The 17109-nt window shown below is 46.2% G+C and overlaps 1 protein-coding gene across 11 annotated transcripts in view; it reads right to left on the bottom strand.

Moving 5' to 3' along the window:
- Positions 1-17109, bottom strand: part of KMT2D (lysine methyltransferase 2D) — a 123713-nt gene that overhangs the window by 90757 nt on the left and 15847 nt on the right. For 9 of the 11 annotated variants that reach the window (XM_061615444.1, XM_061615438.1, XM_061615436.1 and 6 more), the window contains 7 exons: positions 14844-14976; positions 13436-13653; positions 12375-12484; positions 9827-9989; positions 6809-6974; positions 6579-6693; positions 4038-4186 (listed from right to left, as the gene is read on the bottom strand). In XM_061615444.1, coding sequence (XP_061471428.1) covers positions 4038-4186; positions 6579-6693; positions 6809-6974; positions 9827-9989; positions 12375-12484; positions 13436-13653; positions 14844-14976 — 1054 coding nt within the window. The remainder of the gene's footprint in view (positions 1-4037; positions 4187-6578; positions 6694-6808; positions 6975-9826; positions 9990-12374; positions 12485-13435; positions 13654-14843; positions 14977-17109) is intronic. The other 2 variants (XM_061615442.1, XM_061615443.1) reach the window with 1 other exon arrangement.

Here is a 17109-nt window from a genome sequence, read left to right as displayed (position 1 = left end):
GATACCCTTCAGAGGCCCACCACCACTGGGTCACTCACACTGTCCTACCCACCCCGGTCACTTCCTGCTGTCTGGTGAGCGGTGGTAGTCTCTTTTTCTTGGTTTTGTAAAAGGCCTTTAAAAAGGGACCTATTCATTTTCTTCCCTCTGCCGGGTAAATAAGGTAGGTCATTGTTGCACCAAAACGGACAGTTTCGAGAGAGCAATTTGGTCCCAATGCGAGCTGGAGTCTTCTGAGCCTCTCCCTCCAAGTCCACCTCTCCCACACTTCTCCCCTTTTACTAGATGACTGCAGATTCACTAAGGGCCAATGCTTAGGCTTGAAGATGACTACCCCTCCTTCACTCCATGGCTTTTCACCTGGTGCACTTCCTCTGCCTTTGGACTTGTAACAAAGAAGGCACTCAGCTCAAGCCCAGGGGAAAGGGACCATGAGGGTCCCAACTCCAGTTCTATGGGTCCTGTTGCTGTGGGATCAAGTTCAGCAGCATCTGGTTCAGTGGGCCCTGAACTAGCAGTATCAGGCTCAAACCTAGGAACCTGGCCCATGACAGGCAGCATGTAGGAACCCTCCACTGCCATTTGGGAGGCCTAGGAACCAGGGCCTCTTCAGGCAGAACAGAGTGATAAAAATAATTTCCGCAACCTCCTGCCATGCTTTCTCAAGAGCCTTGGAGATGAAGTTGAGGGGGGAGAAAAGCAGAGGATCTGGTTGGAGATGTGAAGTGGCCCATCTACAGCCCATCTACTCACAATCCTAACTTTGCGTAAAGACCCCTTTCCCCTTGGTTGTGTGTTGGCAGCTAAGTCAATCCACCTGTAGGTTGTGAACTTTCAGCTCTGCTGCACCACGCAGGATAAAAAACTGACCTTTTCTCATTGAAACAACTAGACTCTTCTTACTGGAGACTGTACAACCTCTGTCTGCCCTTCTGATCTACATGGGCTTTCACATCGCCCACGAGGCATATGGACATGCTGATTGGAAGCTGTCGTTGAAGGCCTCCAGTTTCAGGAGACTGATGCTTTAAGACGATTCCAACAACAATCACTCCTACACTTTTCAACCCTGACAGTGCACTCTCCATCCCAACAGACTATGATGATTGTGATGATTCGAATTAGAATTTATTACCTGCCGTTCACCTAAAGGTCCAGGGCGGGTTACAACAATTTTAAAACACATAATTAAAAATAGTTAAAAACAACCTAAACAGTATCACGGAAAATAGGGTGGGTCCTAAAAACATACATCTCGGGTGTCAAAAGGACAGGGTAAAGTGGTGCATCACCATTTGCCAGAAGATGTACAATGAAGTTGCCAGACGCACCTCGGTGGGTGGGGAGTTCCACAGCTTAGGGGCTGCCACACAGAGTGCCCTCTCCCAAGCCAGCCCCCCGCAACTTCCAAGGGTGATGGAACTACCCAAAATGCCCCTAGCATCCATAACTAGCATTATGCAGAGACTGATCTAAAGGGAAATATTTCTTGACAGACAGAGAGATGAAGCCCACCACTTGAGAAACTACATAGTCACTGTTGGGATATTTGGAAGCAATGACCTCCCCCAAAGGAGAGAAGTAAGAGGCTACTGAAGTGGCCTGGAGCAGGAAACAGAGCGCCCACACTGAAGTAGTATGTTGTTAACAAGGACTTTCTTTTCCTGGGGAAGAGGGAGACTGTGCCCTGGACATGCTAATGAGCAAACTTCTGCACCAGCTGGAGAGAAACAATTCCTTACAGCTAGATCATAAGGTTGATCCGACAAGGATTTTGGATAAATGCAGATTCCGTGCAGCTGTAGATGGGCCACAAGTGCAAGTCATAATAATCACAAGCACCCTGGGCACTGAGGGAGGATACCCCTAAACTAGAATTGGCAGCATTTCAAAGATATTTATGATGAGTTGGCAGATCGCCACATGGATCAACCTTCCTCACCTCAATGGACAGAAGTTACCTTAATGGAGCCCCTCCAGGACACTCCAGTCTCTCCACTTGGAAATTCCTTGCCCTCATGAAGTTGTTGACATATGGGATCTAAAATGGCCTCCAGAGCCATCTCTGCCCAGGATAGGAGGAATTAGTGGAAGTACTAATGATTGTGCTGCTTTATTATCCCTTTCTGCTGCTAAGCCACTCATGAAACTCCAGGTGGAAAGAATGGCCATTTATAACAGGCCAAAGAGGAGGAGGAGGAGGAAAATAAGCCATCTGTGTCGAAGTGATTAGGGTTACCCATTCTTGCCAATCGGACATCTTTATCACTGCAACCTCACCTTCAGGCATTTTGCACTGAAAAGGACCTTGGCTGCTTCATCTTCATGACCACCTTCTCTTCACTGAGAACGGGGGGGGGGGGAGTCTATGACCCCAACAGTTGCAAAACACATCTCACCAGAGCAGGCTGGAATGGTCTAGTCTAGGAGTGCATCAGCCAAATTGACCATGAAGTGGGACGTTTCATTGCTATTCTCTGAGATGGCAGAATTGGAACTAGTCACCAAGAAATTCTTGCTGACATGAAGCTCCATTAGGTTGTCAGAACCGTGAGGCTACTGTTGCTGCCTTGGCACTTCAAAACATGAGGCTCCAAGGCAAGGTCGTGGTTCTTGCCCCTGGATATGGTGCCTACCTGCATATCATTCCCTAGTAAACACATATGCACATGCAGAGGAATCCCTAGCTAAAACCAAACTAGCAAGGGAGGGCAGAAAAAGAAAAGCTCTCTCACTGTGCCTTTTAAGCCCAATACGCGCTGATCCAATGAGCTGATCCAATCATCCTATTCTATGATCTTCCCTAAATCTCAATTGCCAGCCTCCTTCCTACCTACATCGATCACTTGGATTATCTGTTCATGTTCCTTGTGCTCCTGCCAGCTCTGCTTGAGGGTAGATTCTGCAGAATTCCGCACGCAGAGCGGTTGTGTCCGTGCGGGATGGGAGAAGTTGAGACAATAACCCACGTACTCTTGTCCTGTTCCTATTATCATGACATCTGCACTTCCAGTATAACCCCTATCATTCAATCGATCCCAGGCCGTGACTCATTATTCTATACCAGTTACCTGCTAATGGATTATCATCCACAAATTACATATACTGCTGCAAGGTTTTGTGCCATGGCTACTACCATTCGTAGTATGATGTTAAGACAAATGTCTGCATAGTTGGGCCCTGGCAATTGTTGTACGATTTTAAATAGTTTTTTAAACAGTTTTAATTGTAACTGAATTGTTCATGTTCCTTAAAGAGGGGAAGAGGAGGAGGAGAGAGGAAGGGAGGAAGAGGAGAGTTGTTCTCTGGTGAGAGCCCCTTTTGCCACCACACACTCAAGCCAGAGCAGCCCTGCCACAGCTACAATTTAAAAAGGACAAAATGATGTTGAAGCTTTTAGAGTTGCAAGATAAAGAAAGAGGAGCAATCCACCCAGTAGGCAGGAAGGGACCCCTACAAGGTACTTCCCAAAGATATTCCATTAACTTCCATCAGAATATGCCTGAGCTCTAAATTTGGTGAGAATTCCAGAAATGCTTATAAATCCCCTCCCCATCCCACATTTGTCTTGACAAGAAGGGTCTATAGTCCAGTGGCAGAGCACGTGCTTTGCATGCGGAAGGTCCCAGGCTCAATCCCAAGCATCTCCGGTTAAAGGATCAGGTAGGAGGTGATGGGAAAGGCATCTCTGCCCAAGTATCGGGAGAGCCAGTCACAGCAGGCGATAGTGGGCCAGATATACCGATGGCCGGACTCAGTACTTCCTACGTTCATACTCCTGTCACTGCAGGATCTGTCAACCCCATTTTTAAGCAAACAGCTCAGCGCTGAAGACACGGGGGGGGGGGGAATGATTCTACAGTGAAACTCGGAGCAATCCAGCCTGCTTACACATTCCCATTTTGTATTAAGCATTTTTATACTGTTTTTGTTGTAAGTACAAACATGTCTTGCAATTACCTCACCACTACACTGTGTGGACCATCATTATGAACCACCACCCCTTTTTTTAACCTTCCCCAATCAAAGCAACTCACTCCTTGCTGTGCTGTACGGTCTCATTGCTGTTTGCATTCTTGCAACGCTGCTCTTGACATCCTTCACACAGAGAGTAGTTCTCATACCACTGGCTGCTGGAATCCAGTGCAGATGGGCGGAAGCCACAATCAGAACAGACACGGCAGCTCTGGAAGGAAGGAAGGAAAAAGATGCAGCTTAGGATCTTTCCAAGGGTGCCAGATTTTACCTTGTTCCCCCCAAGACTGTGGATACCAAACCATGACTAGAAGGAGTGCAGGTGGAACACAAATGAGGCACTGATAAATGAATATAGGCCTTCTTCCTGTAAAAGAGCTTTCTTTGTCTTTCTTTGGCAAGGGAGAATATTCCAATTGTCTGGACTGAGGAAATCCAGCAACGGGATATGGGGCTTTATTCTCGTGTGGACACATCATGATTTTTCATTTTAATTTTTTCTCTTTTTTGCACTAAAATAATTTGTGTCTTGAACCAGCTTTGTTAATCATCGAAACTAAAAATATGTATGTGGTCTTACTAGCATGTGTTTTTAATGTATGTGCAAGCTCAATATTTGAATTTCTGCAGAATCTGAATTTCCACCCACCACCAAGAAAGGGAGAGATGGGTTAATTGATGGATGTGCCATGCGCAATAGCAAAAAGATACACAAGACAAAGCACAGAAGTTCCACTTTTCAAACAGTGCAGCCTTTCAGATAAGTTGCCAGGACATTTTCTGATGTCATGGTAACAGAGAGATAAGACATAAACTTGCTTTTTTTAAAAAAAAGATGTTAAGAGTCTCAAAATCCTGTTCCATAAATCTATACTCATGCAATGTGGTAGACTCCAACCTGTCAAACCACTTTTGTTCAGGCTCAAGAGGAGAAATCACAAAACATGGAAAACAAGGCCATAGCCATGGAAGGTACACTGTGTCACCCACAGAAATGGTTTGGGCCACCTTTGAAAACACACACAAAAAACAGACTTTTAAAATAAATGATGCGATAGCTTCCATCCGAAGAATGAGATCTGGTTTTAGAACAGGAGAATTTTTTTTGGGGGGGGGGTGCTTTTATATAAGGAATGACATATGTTCTCCCCTCCCCACAAAGTAGATGTCCACCCACCTGACCTACGTCAAGATTCCCCGTGGCACAGGAGAGGGTTTTTAAGGTCACTATTGGCTTTATCATGTTTAAAGGATACTGAAAATATTCTCCATTAAATTACACCGCTCAGGTAAACCATGTTTTAGAGTTACACGAACAAGCAACAGTGAACCTCTGGCCCACACGCTTCCCTCTAATCTCCCATCTCTTCATCCAGCATAGCCACAAGGAGAAGACCGTAAGCATCTGCCTTCTGGTTCAACTTGGGTGCCCAGATGTTCTTTGACTAGAACCCCCATCATCCCTGACCATTGGCCATGTGGGCTGGGGGGGTGGCTGGTTTAAACGAATCAGAGTTTGCTACAGTAACTATGTTTTTTTTTTAAAGAAGTCAGGGTCATAAACCATAGTTTAATCTTAGCTCATTTCAATAAACTGAAGTTTGTCCTTTTCAGATACAAGAAACCGCGGTTAGTTAAAAACAGGAATGAGATGTTTCCAACGTCCTCCTTGTGACCTCACCAGAACATGGCATGGGCTTAAAGAGTGTAAAAAAGAATTGTTAACCTATGGCCCTCCAACTGTTGTGGGACTACAACTCCCATCACCCCTGGTTGTTGGCCATGCTGACTGGTGCTGATTGGAACTGCAGTCCAACATCATCTGGAGAGCCACAGGTTAGCCACCCCCGAAGTGGTAACTTGAAGTTATTGTAAAATAGGTAAAAGCTTCCAAACTTAGCCTACAACCCTAAACATAATACTTTCCTGCAAGTCCCATGAACTCCATGGGACTTATATCTGAGTAAGCCTGCTTAGGACTGCACTATTTTTCTTATTTAGCACATGTTTTGAATGCTAACAAATTCACATATACTGAGACACTGGGCTTGGTTACAAGGGTCTAAAAAGCTTATGTTAGCCAAGAAGAAATCAGTGATTTTCTATTTAGTTCTTTGAAGGCCAGTGTAGCAATATGGCTGCATTGCCTAGAGCGGATGACTGACTGCAGCTTAAAGAAGAAAGCAGCCAGAAATGTCCACCTTTCTCTATACAAAACAAACTTGAGGGAGGGAAAGGATTCCTTGCTCATAGGCAGGGTTATGAGAATTCTGATCAATAGTTGTATCAGCACAGAATCTAGCACCGTGAAAAGCAAGTTTTGAGCCTTAGGCAATGCGTAGCAATCTCTCAGAAGTTGAAGGGAGCCTGAATAGCATTTCCTTTGGCCTTCAGCTGGCAACATCTCCATGCCCGACCCCATGTCTATTAGAAACAGAATAAATTATACACAATGAGCAAACTATGCACATTTCCTTAATATGCTTAATTTGGACAGGTTGCAGAATTCAGGAATTTTTTTTTTTAAAAAAGCACAATTTAGGTTATCTTGGCACTGAGTTTTAAGCTTTTCAGCTCAGCTGGGTGCATAGGGACAGACTTACTTTGCATTTCCAGGAGTCAGTGGGGAGACTCTCGATGGCTGGTTTCAAGCAGTAGGTGTGGTAGCATTTCTCACAAGCTTCACACACTAACATCCTGCTGTCCTCCCCAGACAGCCTGCAAAGCAGAGATACACACAACATGCTAATCAATGCATCCTCACCAACAGGCTTTTCTGGGATGCTCAACGGTGGTCCTTTCTGTTCCCACCTCCAAGGGGCTTTTCACTCACCTACAGGTTTGGCAAACTTTGCATTCGTGACATTGCCAGCCCGAGCGTTTGCGTGGTGTTACTGTGATCTCCAAGCAGGTGCCATGGTAGTGCAGACCACAGCTAGTGCAGAAGAGTAAGTCACGCAGCTCCCCTGGGGCATCACACACCATGCAGCGCGAGTCCTCTGTAGGAAGGAAGAAGGGCACACTTGGACCAAAGCTACCAAATCATCCCTCATTGCCCCCAAGTCCTCCATCAGCAGCCAGATCCAGAAACACACACACATTTATTTATTTTATTTATAAAAATATTTGTATGCCACTATTTCATTAAAAGTTTACAACGTGTTTACAACAAACACCATTACAGAATAAAAAAATTAAAAATACAATAAAAACAATGGTCAATTTTTGAAAGAAAAAAAAAAGCATCTTAATTGCCTGCACAAGCCTAATGGAACAGAAAGGTTTTCTGCAGGGGCTTAAAAGTTAAAACAGAAGGTGCCTGCTGAATCTCTGTTGGCAGAGCATTTCAGAGAACTGAGTCGACGACACTGAAGGCTCGATTTTGTGTCGATGTTAAAGGAGCCTCGCCAACTCAGGGGATGACCAGAGCTGCTCCTGCAGATCTCAGTGGGGTATAAGGGTTCAGGAGGTCTCTAAGATGCCCTGAACCAAAGTTGCTTAGGGCTTTGTAAATTAATACAAGGACCTTGAACCTGGCTCAGAAGCAGATGGGCAGCCAGTGTAGATGTTGTAAAAGTGGTGTCACGTGTTGTTGGCCATGTGCCCCCATCAACATACTGGCTGCCACATTTTGCACTAGCTGGAGCTTCCAAAACGGGGCCAAGGGCAGCCCCACATAGAGCACACTGCAGTAATCCAGACTCGAGGTTACCAACACATGGACTACAGAGGTCAGGCTATCCCTGCCCAGGAACGGCTAAGACTAAGCTGGTAAAAGACACTCCTAGCCACAGAGGATACTTGGGCTTTAGTGACAAAAAAAATCCAGGAGTATCCCTAGGCTGTGGACCTGGTCCTTCAGAGGGAGCACAACCCAATCCAGAACAGATCACTTGCCTATCTCCCAGACATGGGAACCATCTACCCAAAGAGCCTCCATCTTCCCAGGTTTCAAGCACAGTTTATTGGCCCTCATCCCAGTCCACTACAGCATTCATACACCAATCCAGAGCATTCACAGCCTATCCTGATTCAGATGTTATGGAGAAATAGAGCTGTGTGTCATCAGCATATTGCTGAGACCTTGCTCCAAAACTCCTAATCACCACTCCCAACAGCTTCATATAGATGTTGAATGGCACTGGGGAGAGAATAGTACCCTGCGGAAACCCATAGCACAAGTTCCATGAGGCCAAGGAACACTCACCCAGTGTTCCTGTCTGGATGCGACCCTGAAGGTAAGAGTGGAACCACCGTAATACAGTGCCTCCAATACCTGTTCCACTGAGTCAGTCCAGGAAGATACCATGGTCAATGGCATCAAAAGCCGCTGAGAGATCAAGCCAAAGTAACAGGGTTGCACTCCTCCTGTATCTCTCATGATAAAGGTCATCCATCATGGCGACCAATGCTGATTCTGCTCTGAAACCAGGTCTGAATTGAGATTGTGATGAATCTAGATAATCAGTCTCATGCAGGAATACCTGCAATTGCTCTGCAACCACCTTCTCCACAACCTTTTACCAAGAACAGGGTACTGGTTACTGGTCTATAGTTTTACACCCCATTGGGTCCAGTGTGGGCTTTTAAAGAAATGGGCATCTTGTCCACATCATCAGGCCACATGAACTGGAATTGGTTCAACATTGCACTGGATGTTACAGCTGGCATTGCCACAATAGTAGTGTCTAAATCACTGCAGAGCCAAGCAACTTTATCATCAAAGTGTTTAGCCAGCCGATTACAGCTGGACACCGTGTGCTCTAGAGGTCCATCCCCCAGACCGCATGGAACAACTCAGCCAGACGGTTCCTCAAGGACACAATGGAAGCAGCAAAGTATTGTCTCTTTGCTGCCCCCACTGCCATGTGGTAGGCCCAGTTGTGAGTCCGAACACGTGCTCAGTCTGCTCCAGAGCGAGATCTACGCCACTTACGCTCTAGCCCTCACCTGGTCCATTTCATCAACCGCAGCTCAGTATACCAAGGAACAAAGTGTGCTCCACGGCACTGGAGAGCCCTCATGAGTGATCTTGTCAATGGCCCTAAGAGTCTCACCATTCCATAGTGAGACTAGGGTCCCAACAGGACCACCTGCTCTATCCACTGGAAAATCCCCCAGATCATTCAGGAATCTATCAGATTCCATCAGTGTCCAGGGGTGGACCATCCTAACTGGTCCCCCACCCCTGCAGGGGAGAATTGCCACTGAAAGACCAAACCTCACTAGGAAGTGGTCTCACCATGACAATGGGGTGATAGCCATCCCACCAATTTCCAGACCACCACCATCTCCATATGAAGCGAAGACTAGACTGAGGGTATGCCCTACTCTGTGTGATGAACCGATGATCATTTGAGACAGGCCCATAGTTGCCATGGAGGCCATGAACTCCCAAGCTGGACCTGAGGCTGCCTCAGCATGGATGTTGGAAGTCACTCAACACCATTCTGGGTTCCTCCACCACGGTGAGGGAGGCTGTTGAGCAACAGGGTGGGCAGTACACCAAAAGCATCCCTAATCTGTCTCTGGCCCAACATCAGATGCAGGCCCTCTAGTCCTACTCCAACAGAGAGGGGTTTCCTGGTGATAGATATATCCAGTTTCCCGGTGATGGATATATATATCCATCCTTGGGGCCTCCCTTTTCCTTACCACTCAGATGCAGAAATAAAAGATCAGATTCCCAATTCTCAGACCCTTGCAGCTGTACCCATTACAAGATCACTTCCACTTAGTTCCACACTGCCAACAGACTTACTGGGGTAGAACAGACCCCATTCCAATTCCAGCCAGCTATAATCAAATCCTTGCACCACCCAGCTATCCTCGGCCTACTGCCAACACTTACCCATCTGTACAGCCTGGTCCAGATGCTCAGGACACAGGAGCTTCAGGCTCTTCATGGACTGGAAGCAGCCACTAGCTGCTGCACAGGGAAAGTGATAATGGCGCTGGCACCCCTCCGCATGGCACGGAATGGTAGCACCCCGCCTCTTACAGTGTTCACATTTCTAAAAGAAGCAAGGAACAGCAAGGTTAAAAAAAGAAGGGAAAACTGCCCTTCCTGCAGAGAATGGCCATCCTCAATGGGCCAGAAATGTAGAATAACTAAGCCACATTCACACTATACATTTATTCCACTATTATTCCACTTTAAACAGTCATGGCTTCCCCCAAAGAATCCTGGGAAGTGTAGTTTGTGAAGGGTGTTAGGAAGCCTCTGTTCCCCTCACAGAGCTACAATTCCTTAAGTGGTTTAATGATCAATCCCTCTTCCCAGGGGAGTCTGGGAACTGCAGGTCTGTGAGGGGAATAGGGGTCTCCTAACAACTCTCAGCACCCTTCACAAATGACACTTCCCAGGATTCTTTGGGGAAAGCCATGACTGTTTAAAGTGGAGTAATAGTGGAATAAATGTACAGTGTGAATGCAGCCCTAGTTCTGAGGTACAGGTGCCACTGAAGATAGGCACCGTCTAGGCCTGAGGCACAGCCATATTTAAGGATGAGAGACTGCTTAATCCACTCAGGCAATTGCCTCTAGGATCTAGGCAGGGCTGTGTCCCCAACCAGTCTTCACCTGCATGACACAGCAGAGCTTCCAAACCCGGAATTCACATCAGCACCAAGCTGCTGCATGTCAAAGCAGCTCATTTAAACAGTAACCACTTGTCCCAGGGTCAGATCTCCAGCATGTTAGTGTATAAAATTATGCATGGCATTGAGAAAGTGGATAGAGAAAAATTCTTCTCCCTCTCTCATAATACTAGAACTCATGGACATTGAAAGAAGCTGAATGTTGGAAGATTCAGGACAGACAAAAGGAAGTACTTCTTTACTCAGTGCATAGTTAAACTATGGAATTTGCTCCCACAAGATGCAGTAATGGCCACCAGCTTGGATGGCTTTAAAAGAAGATTAGACCAATTCATGGAGGACAGGGCTATCAATGGCTACTAGCCGTGATGGCTGTGCTCTGCCACCCTAGTCAGAGGCAGCATGCTTCTGAAAACCAGTTGCCGGAAGCCTCAAGAGGGGAGAGTGTCCTTGCACTCGGGTCCTGCTTGCGGGCTTCCCCCAGGCACCTGGTTGGCCACTGTGAGAACAGGATGCTGGACTAGATGGGCCACTTGCCTGATCCAGCAGGCTCTTCTTATGTTCTTATGTTCCAAAGCAGGCCCAAGTACAGTGAAGACCAGAGGTGGGCAAAAGGTAGACTGGGATCTAATAGCAGATCTCTGGGTGATTTGAAGTAGATCAGCAAGAATTTGTAACTCCCAATCATTTAATGATGAGAACAAAATACTACCCGCACTAAATTATACTGATGAAATTATGAACACTGGCACTATCCAGGAGGACTGCGAGCTTCATTTAGTTCTGCTACTCAAAGCCAATTCCTGGGCTCAGAATTCTCTAATTTTAAGTGCTTGTCTTTTGCACCAGGCTCTGGTTGGTGGACCTCGGGGTTCTAATAAAAAAACAATGCGGAGCCCGCAAGCCTAAACTCTCTCTGCCCCTGGTGTAAACACACAGCCTAATTTTCCAGAAAAACATTCCTGGACTCTTTATTGTTCCCAGGGCTCTGTTTCAAGTCCTTAGTCACTGCAAAGGAAATCTAATACCCTGTTGGCAAGGGCTTTGCAGCATGATACTTAAAAACAAAATTAAAAAATCCAATATTCTGTTAATGGAATGAATGCCACAGATTGGGAGGAACATGGATTCATTACCTAATGTGAATGCATTACAACACAGCAAGGTTTCAGGATGTGCTTTTTGGGAGAGGAGAGGAGGAAGAATTGGCATGTTTGTGCTCAACTTGTCAGAGGGTGGAAAGGGGTGAGGAGCCGGTGAAGAATGCCTTGGTCCCAACATGAATATATGCTTGCAGGAAGGGTTGGGAAGTGTCAATGAGAGGACCTGGCAGCTCCTTGCTTTGACCACTGGATCCTAGTATTCACTCTCAAGTCTCATCCTGTTTGGCTAACATGGCTATTGCAGTTTGATCTTCGTAATGATGAGGGTGTAATCCTGCAACTGCAACTTGGCACAACAGGTGTTAAGGAATAAGGAATTTATCCTGGTTCCTTTCACAGACAAAAGGAGGGAAAATCCCTTGGGTGTTTCAGGAACTAAGCCAAATTTCTTATTCCCAACATACTTAAGGACTGCATCAAGACGTAACTGGAGGGTGAAAAAATGCATTTCAAAACAGAAGATTGTGTTTCTCAAGATTCAAGGCTGTGTCACGTGCTCCACAATGCAAGCAGTACCAGAGCTGTCCTAGGATGTCAGTCTGTGGGGGACTGTCCTAGCTCACCCCATATATTTCCTCCCAACAATAGCTAGAAAGGAGCACACCTCCCGCTCCTAGCACAGCTGACCCTGACAGACCTGTGCAATCCCTGAGATGACGGCTTTGTTCACAAGACTCAACCATGACCCTTCTGCACGCAAGACGCCGGCTGACCACACCACGCACCAGTGATGAGCCCAGAAGTGCCCTATATAAAAAAAGCAAGAGGGAAATTGTAAAGAGGGAAACAAAGGAAACCTTAGCTAGGGCACAGCTCAGGAGGGAGACATATGGCTTGAGCTAGCTCCAAGTCTAGGGAATCAGGGAGGTGTCACTGTGGTATACTGCAGAAGTAGTATCATAATTCCAGGATCTGTCAGTGAAGGGCTGCAGCTCAATAGCAGAGCACGAGCTCTGCATGCAGAAGGTCCCAGGTCTAATCCCTGACATCTCCAGGAAGGGCTGAGAATGTCCCCTGCCTGAAATCCTGGAAAGCACTACCAGTCAGTGCAGAGAATACTGATGGACCGACTCCTGGTCTGGTCTGACCCCCCGTATATGGCAGCTTCCTATGTTCTTGACTCTGGATGATGTCGCAGCAGATCAGCAAGGGTTTTGGACTCCTAATGGCTGAACAGCAGTGACAAAAAGGCTCCCCACCCCCGTCCCCAAAGTAGGCTGCTGAAATGCAGAAACCAGGAGCGGATTTTTGTGTGGAAGGACGAGTTCTGGGACTGAAAAGAACCCTTGAGCATGTGAGCTCAGCTCCAGGAGTTACTCTGTTCCTTAATTCTAAATACATGCTCTCAGGCCACTATGGCATACCTGGGTCTAGTTGGGGGTGGAGGAGGATGTCTTGGGACTGCAGTACAGATATAAAAACAAAGTAGATCCTGAAAACCTGAAGTTTGACATCCCTTCCTCTCCCAAATTTATTCTAAGAGGAGCCCTCATGATAAGAAGTGGGATATCTAGCTAAATAAGAAGCCAGGCAGCTTTGAAGATTTTTAGCCTCCACCTTACGCCGCAAAGGGAAGCTGGAAAAGGCAGACGGCAGACAGAGGAGCCCTTTGAGGCTGGGGGTCAGGAATGAAGCACCACCATGAACCAATCTAGGCTCTCCTCAGCAGAGAGGATTTTCCATGCTTCTTGCTCTCACCTGTTGCCTCAAACACCTCTCGCGCTGACACACCATCTGCAAAGCCAATCAGGGTCAGGTCGTCACTTCCAGCCTCTAGTGTGCCAGGCTGTCTCCTAGCCGGTGGGTCAGAAAGATCTTCTGCCCAGCCGGGTGCAGGATCAAAACGCAACAGCTCTCGTTGCCCATGCAAGCTCCACTTGCTGCAGTTACAGAATGCACAGCGTTTGGGTGGGGAGCTGGGGGGGGGAGAGAGAAGAGGCAAAAAAGAACTCATAACTGCAAGAGAAATCTCCCCCAATCCACGAGAATGTTCCCACCAAAATATCCCAGCAGGGGCATTCTGATCTAGAAGTCGGGGGGGGGGAATTCCTCAAATCCCTACAGCACCTTTCCTTCAATCCCATTTGTGTAACCGTCCTGTACTCTCAAGCTACACCTGGCACTATATGATTAAGGAAAGTTGGGCATGGGCTTAATGCCCCCACTCTCCTGGTTGAAAGCTTTGCGCCATCACTAAGTTAACTACTAGGTTGCTTGCATAAATTGCCTAAAGCCAACCAACCTCGCAGATACAGAGTAAGAAGGCTAACAAAATTAGCTAAGAGCCATGAATGCACTGGATGACTTTAGAAAAAATGTATCCATGTTAATCCATTTTTAAAAAAAATTAAAAGCCATAGTAAATACCTTTCTTATAGTCAACCAGAATGTCACAGAATGTCACAACGTTGTGAGCAAGCTTCTGAATACTACAGAACTATTCATCATCATCCCTTTTGTTAAGGAAAGCCAGATTCTTTACTCTCAAACCTGCCCATCCCCATCTGTAATAAAGAGGGCAATGATTCTGATCTACTTTAAAGGCCCACCAGACATATAAGAAGTGCTGTTTTCAGCACTCAGAACAAGGCAGTGGGCATAATCCAGCCAGGGTAACATGGACACGTACAACAACCACAACCCTTGCACTGGGACAGCCCGTTCATGGAAGGTGGCATCTGGGATGCATACCGACTGCAATCCAGAAAGGAAGGAGCCTGTCAGATTGGATCCAGGGTAACCAGAGGGCGCTAGCCACAGCATAACCTGTTTTAAGGACAGGCAAACTAAAAGAGGGTGGGGAGCAGTGGAATAAGGAGCAGGACTATTTAATCATTGCAAGCTAAGAGAGGGGAAGAGGAAGAACTCAGAAACTGAAGGGAAAAAACACCATTGAAAGAGGGCTTTTCCTGTTAGCCCACCGCACTACCACCCAACAGAACCAGAGGACAGGAGCTTCTGCTCACCTAGCACTTCTTTACGCAGGATTATTTCTCATGCTTACAACTATAGCAAATGAACCTCTTCCCACCATAGTCCTCCATTCACAGCATACATTCCCTCCCCCCCTCTCCAAACGTCTGAATTGAGCCCACAGGTCTCCCACCTGCAAGTTGGAGGTGGTTCTGCTTTAGCTTCCACTTCTTCCAATGCCTCTTTCACAGGGCCTTCTTCAGGTGGCTTCAGGGGATCAGCTTCAACGCTGCCCTGCTCCTCTGAGGATACAATTCCATCTCCTGCTACAAGAAGGTATTTGTCAGGACCTGGGCATTGCAACCGGGCTTAAGGCTCATAGTTTGCATAATGTTCCCTGCCTCATCTAAGGAATTTACTTTGAGGAGAGAGAATCTACACATTATGAAGCATGAGTCTCGACAGAATTGAGATCCTGTCAGCATATTACACCTCTGCTTAGAGATCTGCACTGAGTGCCTATTGGTTACATGGTCAAATTCAAGGTGTTGCTATTGGTTTATAAAGCCCATAACAACTTGGGACCAGTTTACTTGTGGGGCCACCTTACCCCCAAGTGCACACCAGACTGCTTCAAACTGCAGAACTGACTTTCGTAAAAGTGCCATATAATGTTTGCTCCATACTTGTAAGGAATCGATCTTTTAACGTGGCATTACTTGCTCTCTGGAACTCCCTGCCAACTGATATTAGGCAGGCACCTTTTTTGTACTCTTTCCAGTACTTGCTTAAAAAATTGTTTAAGCAAGCCTATCCAGATATGTAAAGCTGACAAGTATTTTTAATACGTAATTTTGTTTTATAATGTGTATTTTTAACTGCTGGTTTTATTCACATTTTTTAAAAGGTAGCTGTTCTTAACTCTGAGTTTTATCAATAATTTTGATGTATATTTGATTTTATGTAAACCGCTTAGAGGTTTATACGATTTAGGGATATACAAATTGTTAAATAAATAAAAACATAGGTCTGTCACCAGCCAAAACAAAAGACAGCCATGTGTTGAGTTCCCCTACCCATAACATCTACTCCAGTGTGATGTAGTGGTTAGAGTGTTGGACTAGGACCTGGGAGAACAGGGTTCGAATCCCCAATTGGCCATGAAGCTCACTGAGTGACTTTGGGACATTCTCTGTCTCTCAGCCTAACCTATCTCACAAAGTTGTTGTGGGGATTAAACGAGGAGGGGAAGAGCCATGTAAGTCACCTTGGAGAAAAAGTGGGATATAAATGCAATAAATAAATAACAAATAAATCTTCTGATGTGTCCTGATATGGTTACGATGTGTGCTTCCCTGCCTCCTATCTGTGGAACCAAAGAAGGGAAACAGAGGCAGGATAATGCACATTGGAATGATGTTAAGGCACAGAGCCAGCTGAACTACACATTAGACACTCCTGCATCCAATGGCAGCTCCACTTTCTTTCTAGCCTGTGGCTTCCCCCTCTCCTGCAGAGGAGAGGAAAAGCTACCCCGCAACCACACTGATGCATTTAATTCCAGGAGGCTGTACCTCTCTCATGACCACAGAATAGGAACCCTTTGTGGAGGCAAAAAACAATGTTAAAAAAAACTACCGAAAAAAGTAAAAGGGGGGGGGGGAGAAGAGCAGCACCATATAAAAAGAGTACCGAAAGCAGGCTCAGCTCTGGAGTGAGCCACAGGCAAGTAACCAAAGCTGTTCCCCTTTAGTTGTAGAGGCAGAATAAACAGCAAGTGTTGCTCTTTGCATTCCTTCCCAGTTCTAACCCACAGTCGTCCAGTGTCCTTTCAGAAGGGAAAGACACAAGTCTTAATTTCAAGGCCTTAAAGCCCAACACTCTCTTATGCTTTTGGTGACAGAGCCATTTTGTATGTCAGAAACTAGGCCAAATGCTTTACATGCAAATGCCAAGTAGAAGCAATCAAAACGTGGCCAGTCTGAAGGGGCTACTTCTTGTGTTCCTGTTCTACATCATGGGAACGCCTGCAGCCAATTCCTCCCTTCAAAAACCCTAATGCAGGAATAGCTGAAACCTGTTTTTACCCATGAGAAACAAGGTTGAGAGTCCAAAAGCTACTCAGCATTCTTTCCAGAGACCTGGAACGTCAAAGCCTCTCCAGCATTATGTTTTTCATTCATTAAAGTATGTTATGTAGCCACAAGTCAATGCCAGATTGGGGATAAAACAAAATTAATTTCAGTAGCATGGCTGGCCCCATCAACATGCCAGATGATCACGAACAACTCCTAACCACACCAGTGTTAGTCCTACCAGGGCTTGATATATACATGACACTTTCCATCTCTGTCCCTTTTCAGTGTCGAAGTCTAAAGCTGAGGCTGCTTATTCTCTACAAGAGAGTTTAGGAAACTGTGGCCTTCCAGGTGTTGCTGAGCTCCACCTCCCATCAGCCC

This window comes from Rhineura floridana, chromosome 3 (genome assembly GCF_030035675.1).
Source record: "Rhineura floridana isolate rRhiFlo1 chromosome 3, rRhiFlo1.hap2, whole genome shotgun sequence".
NCBI classification, from domain to species: domain Eukaryota; kingdom Metazoa; phylum Chordata; class Lepidosauria; order Squamata; family Rhineuridae; genus Rhineura; species Rhineura floridana.
Note: the sequence above shows the minus strand (reverse complement) of the source record. Positions and strands in the feature narration are given on the sequence as shown.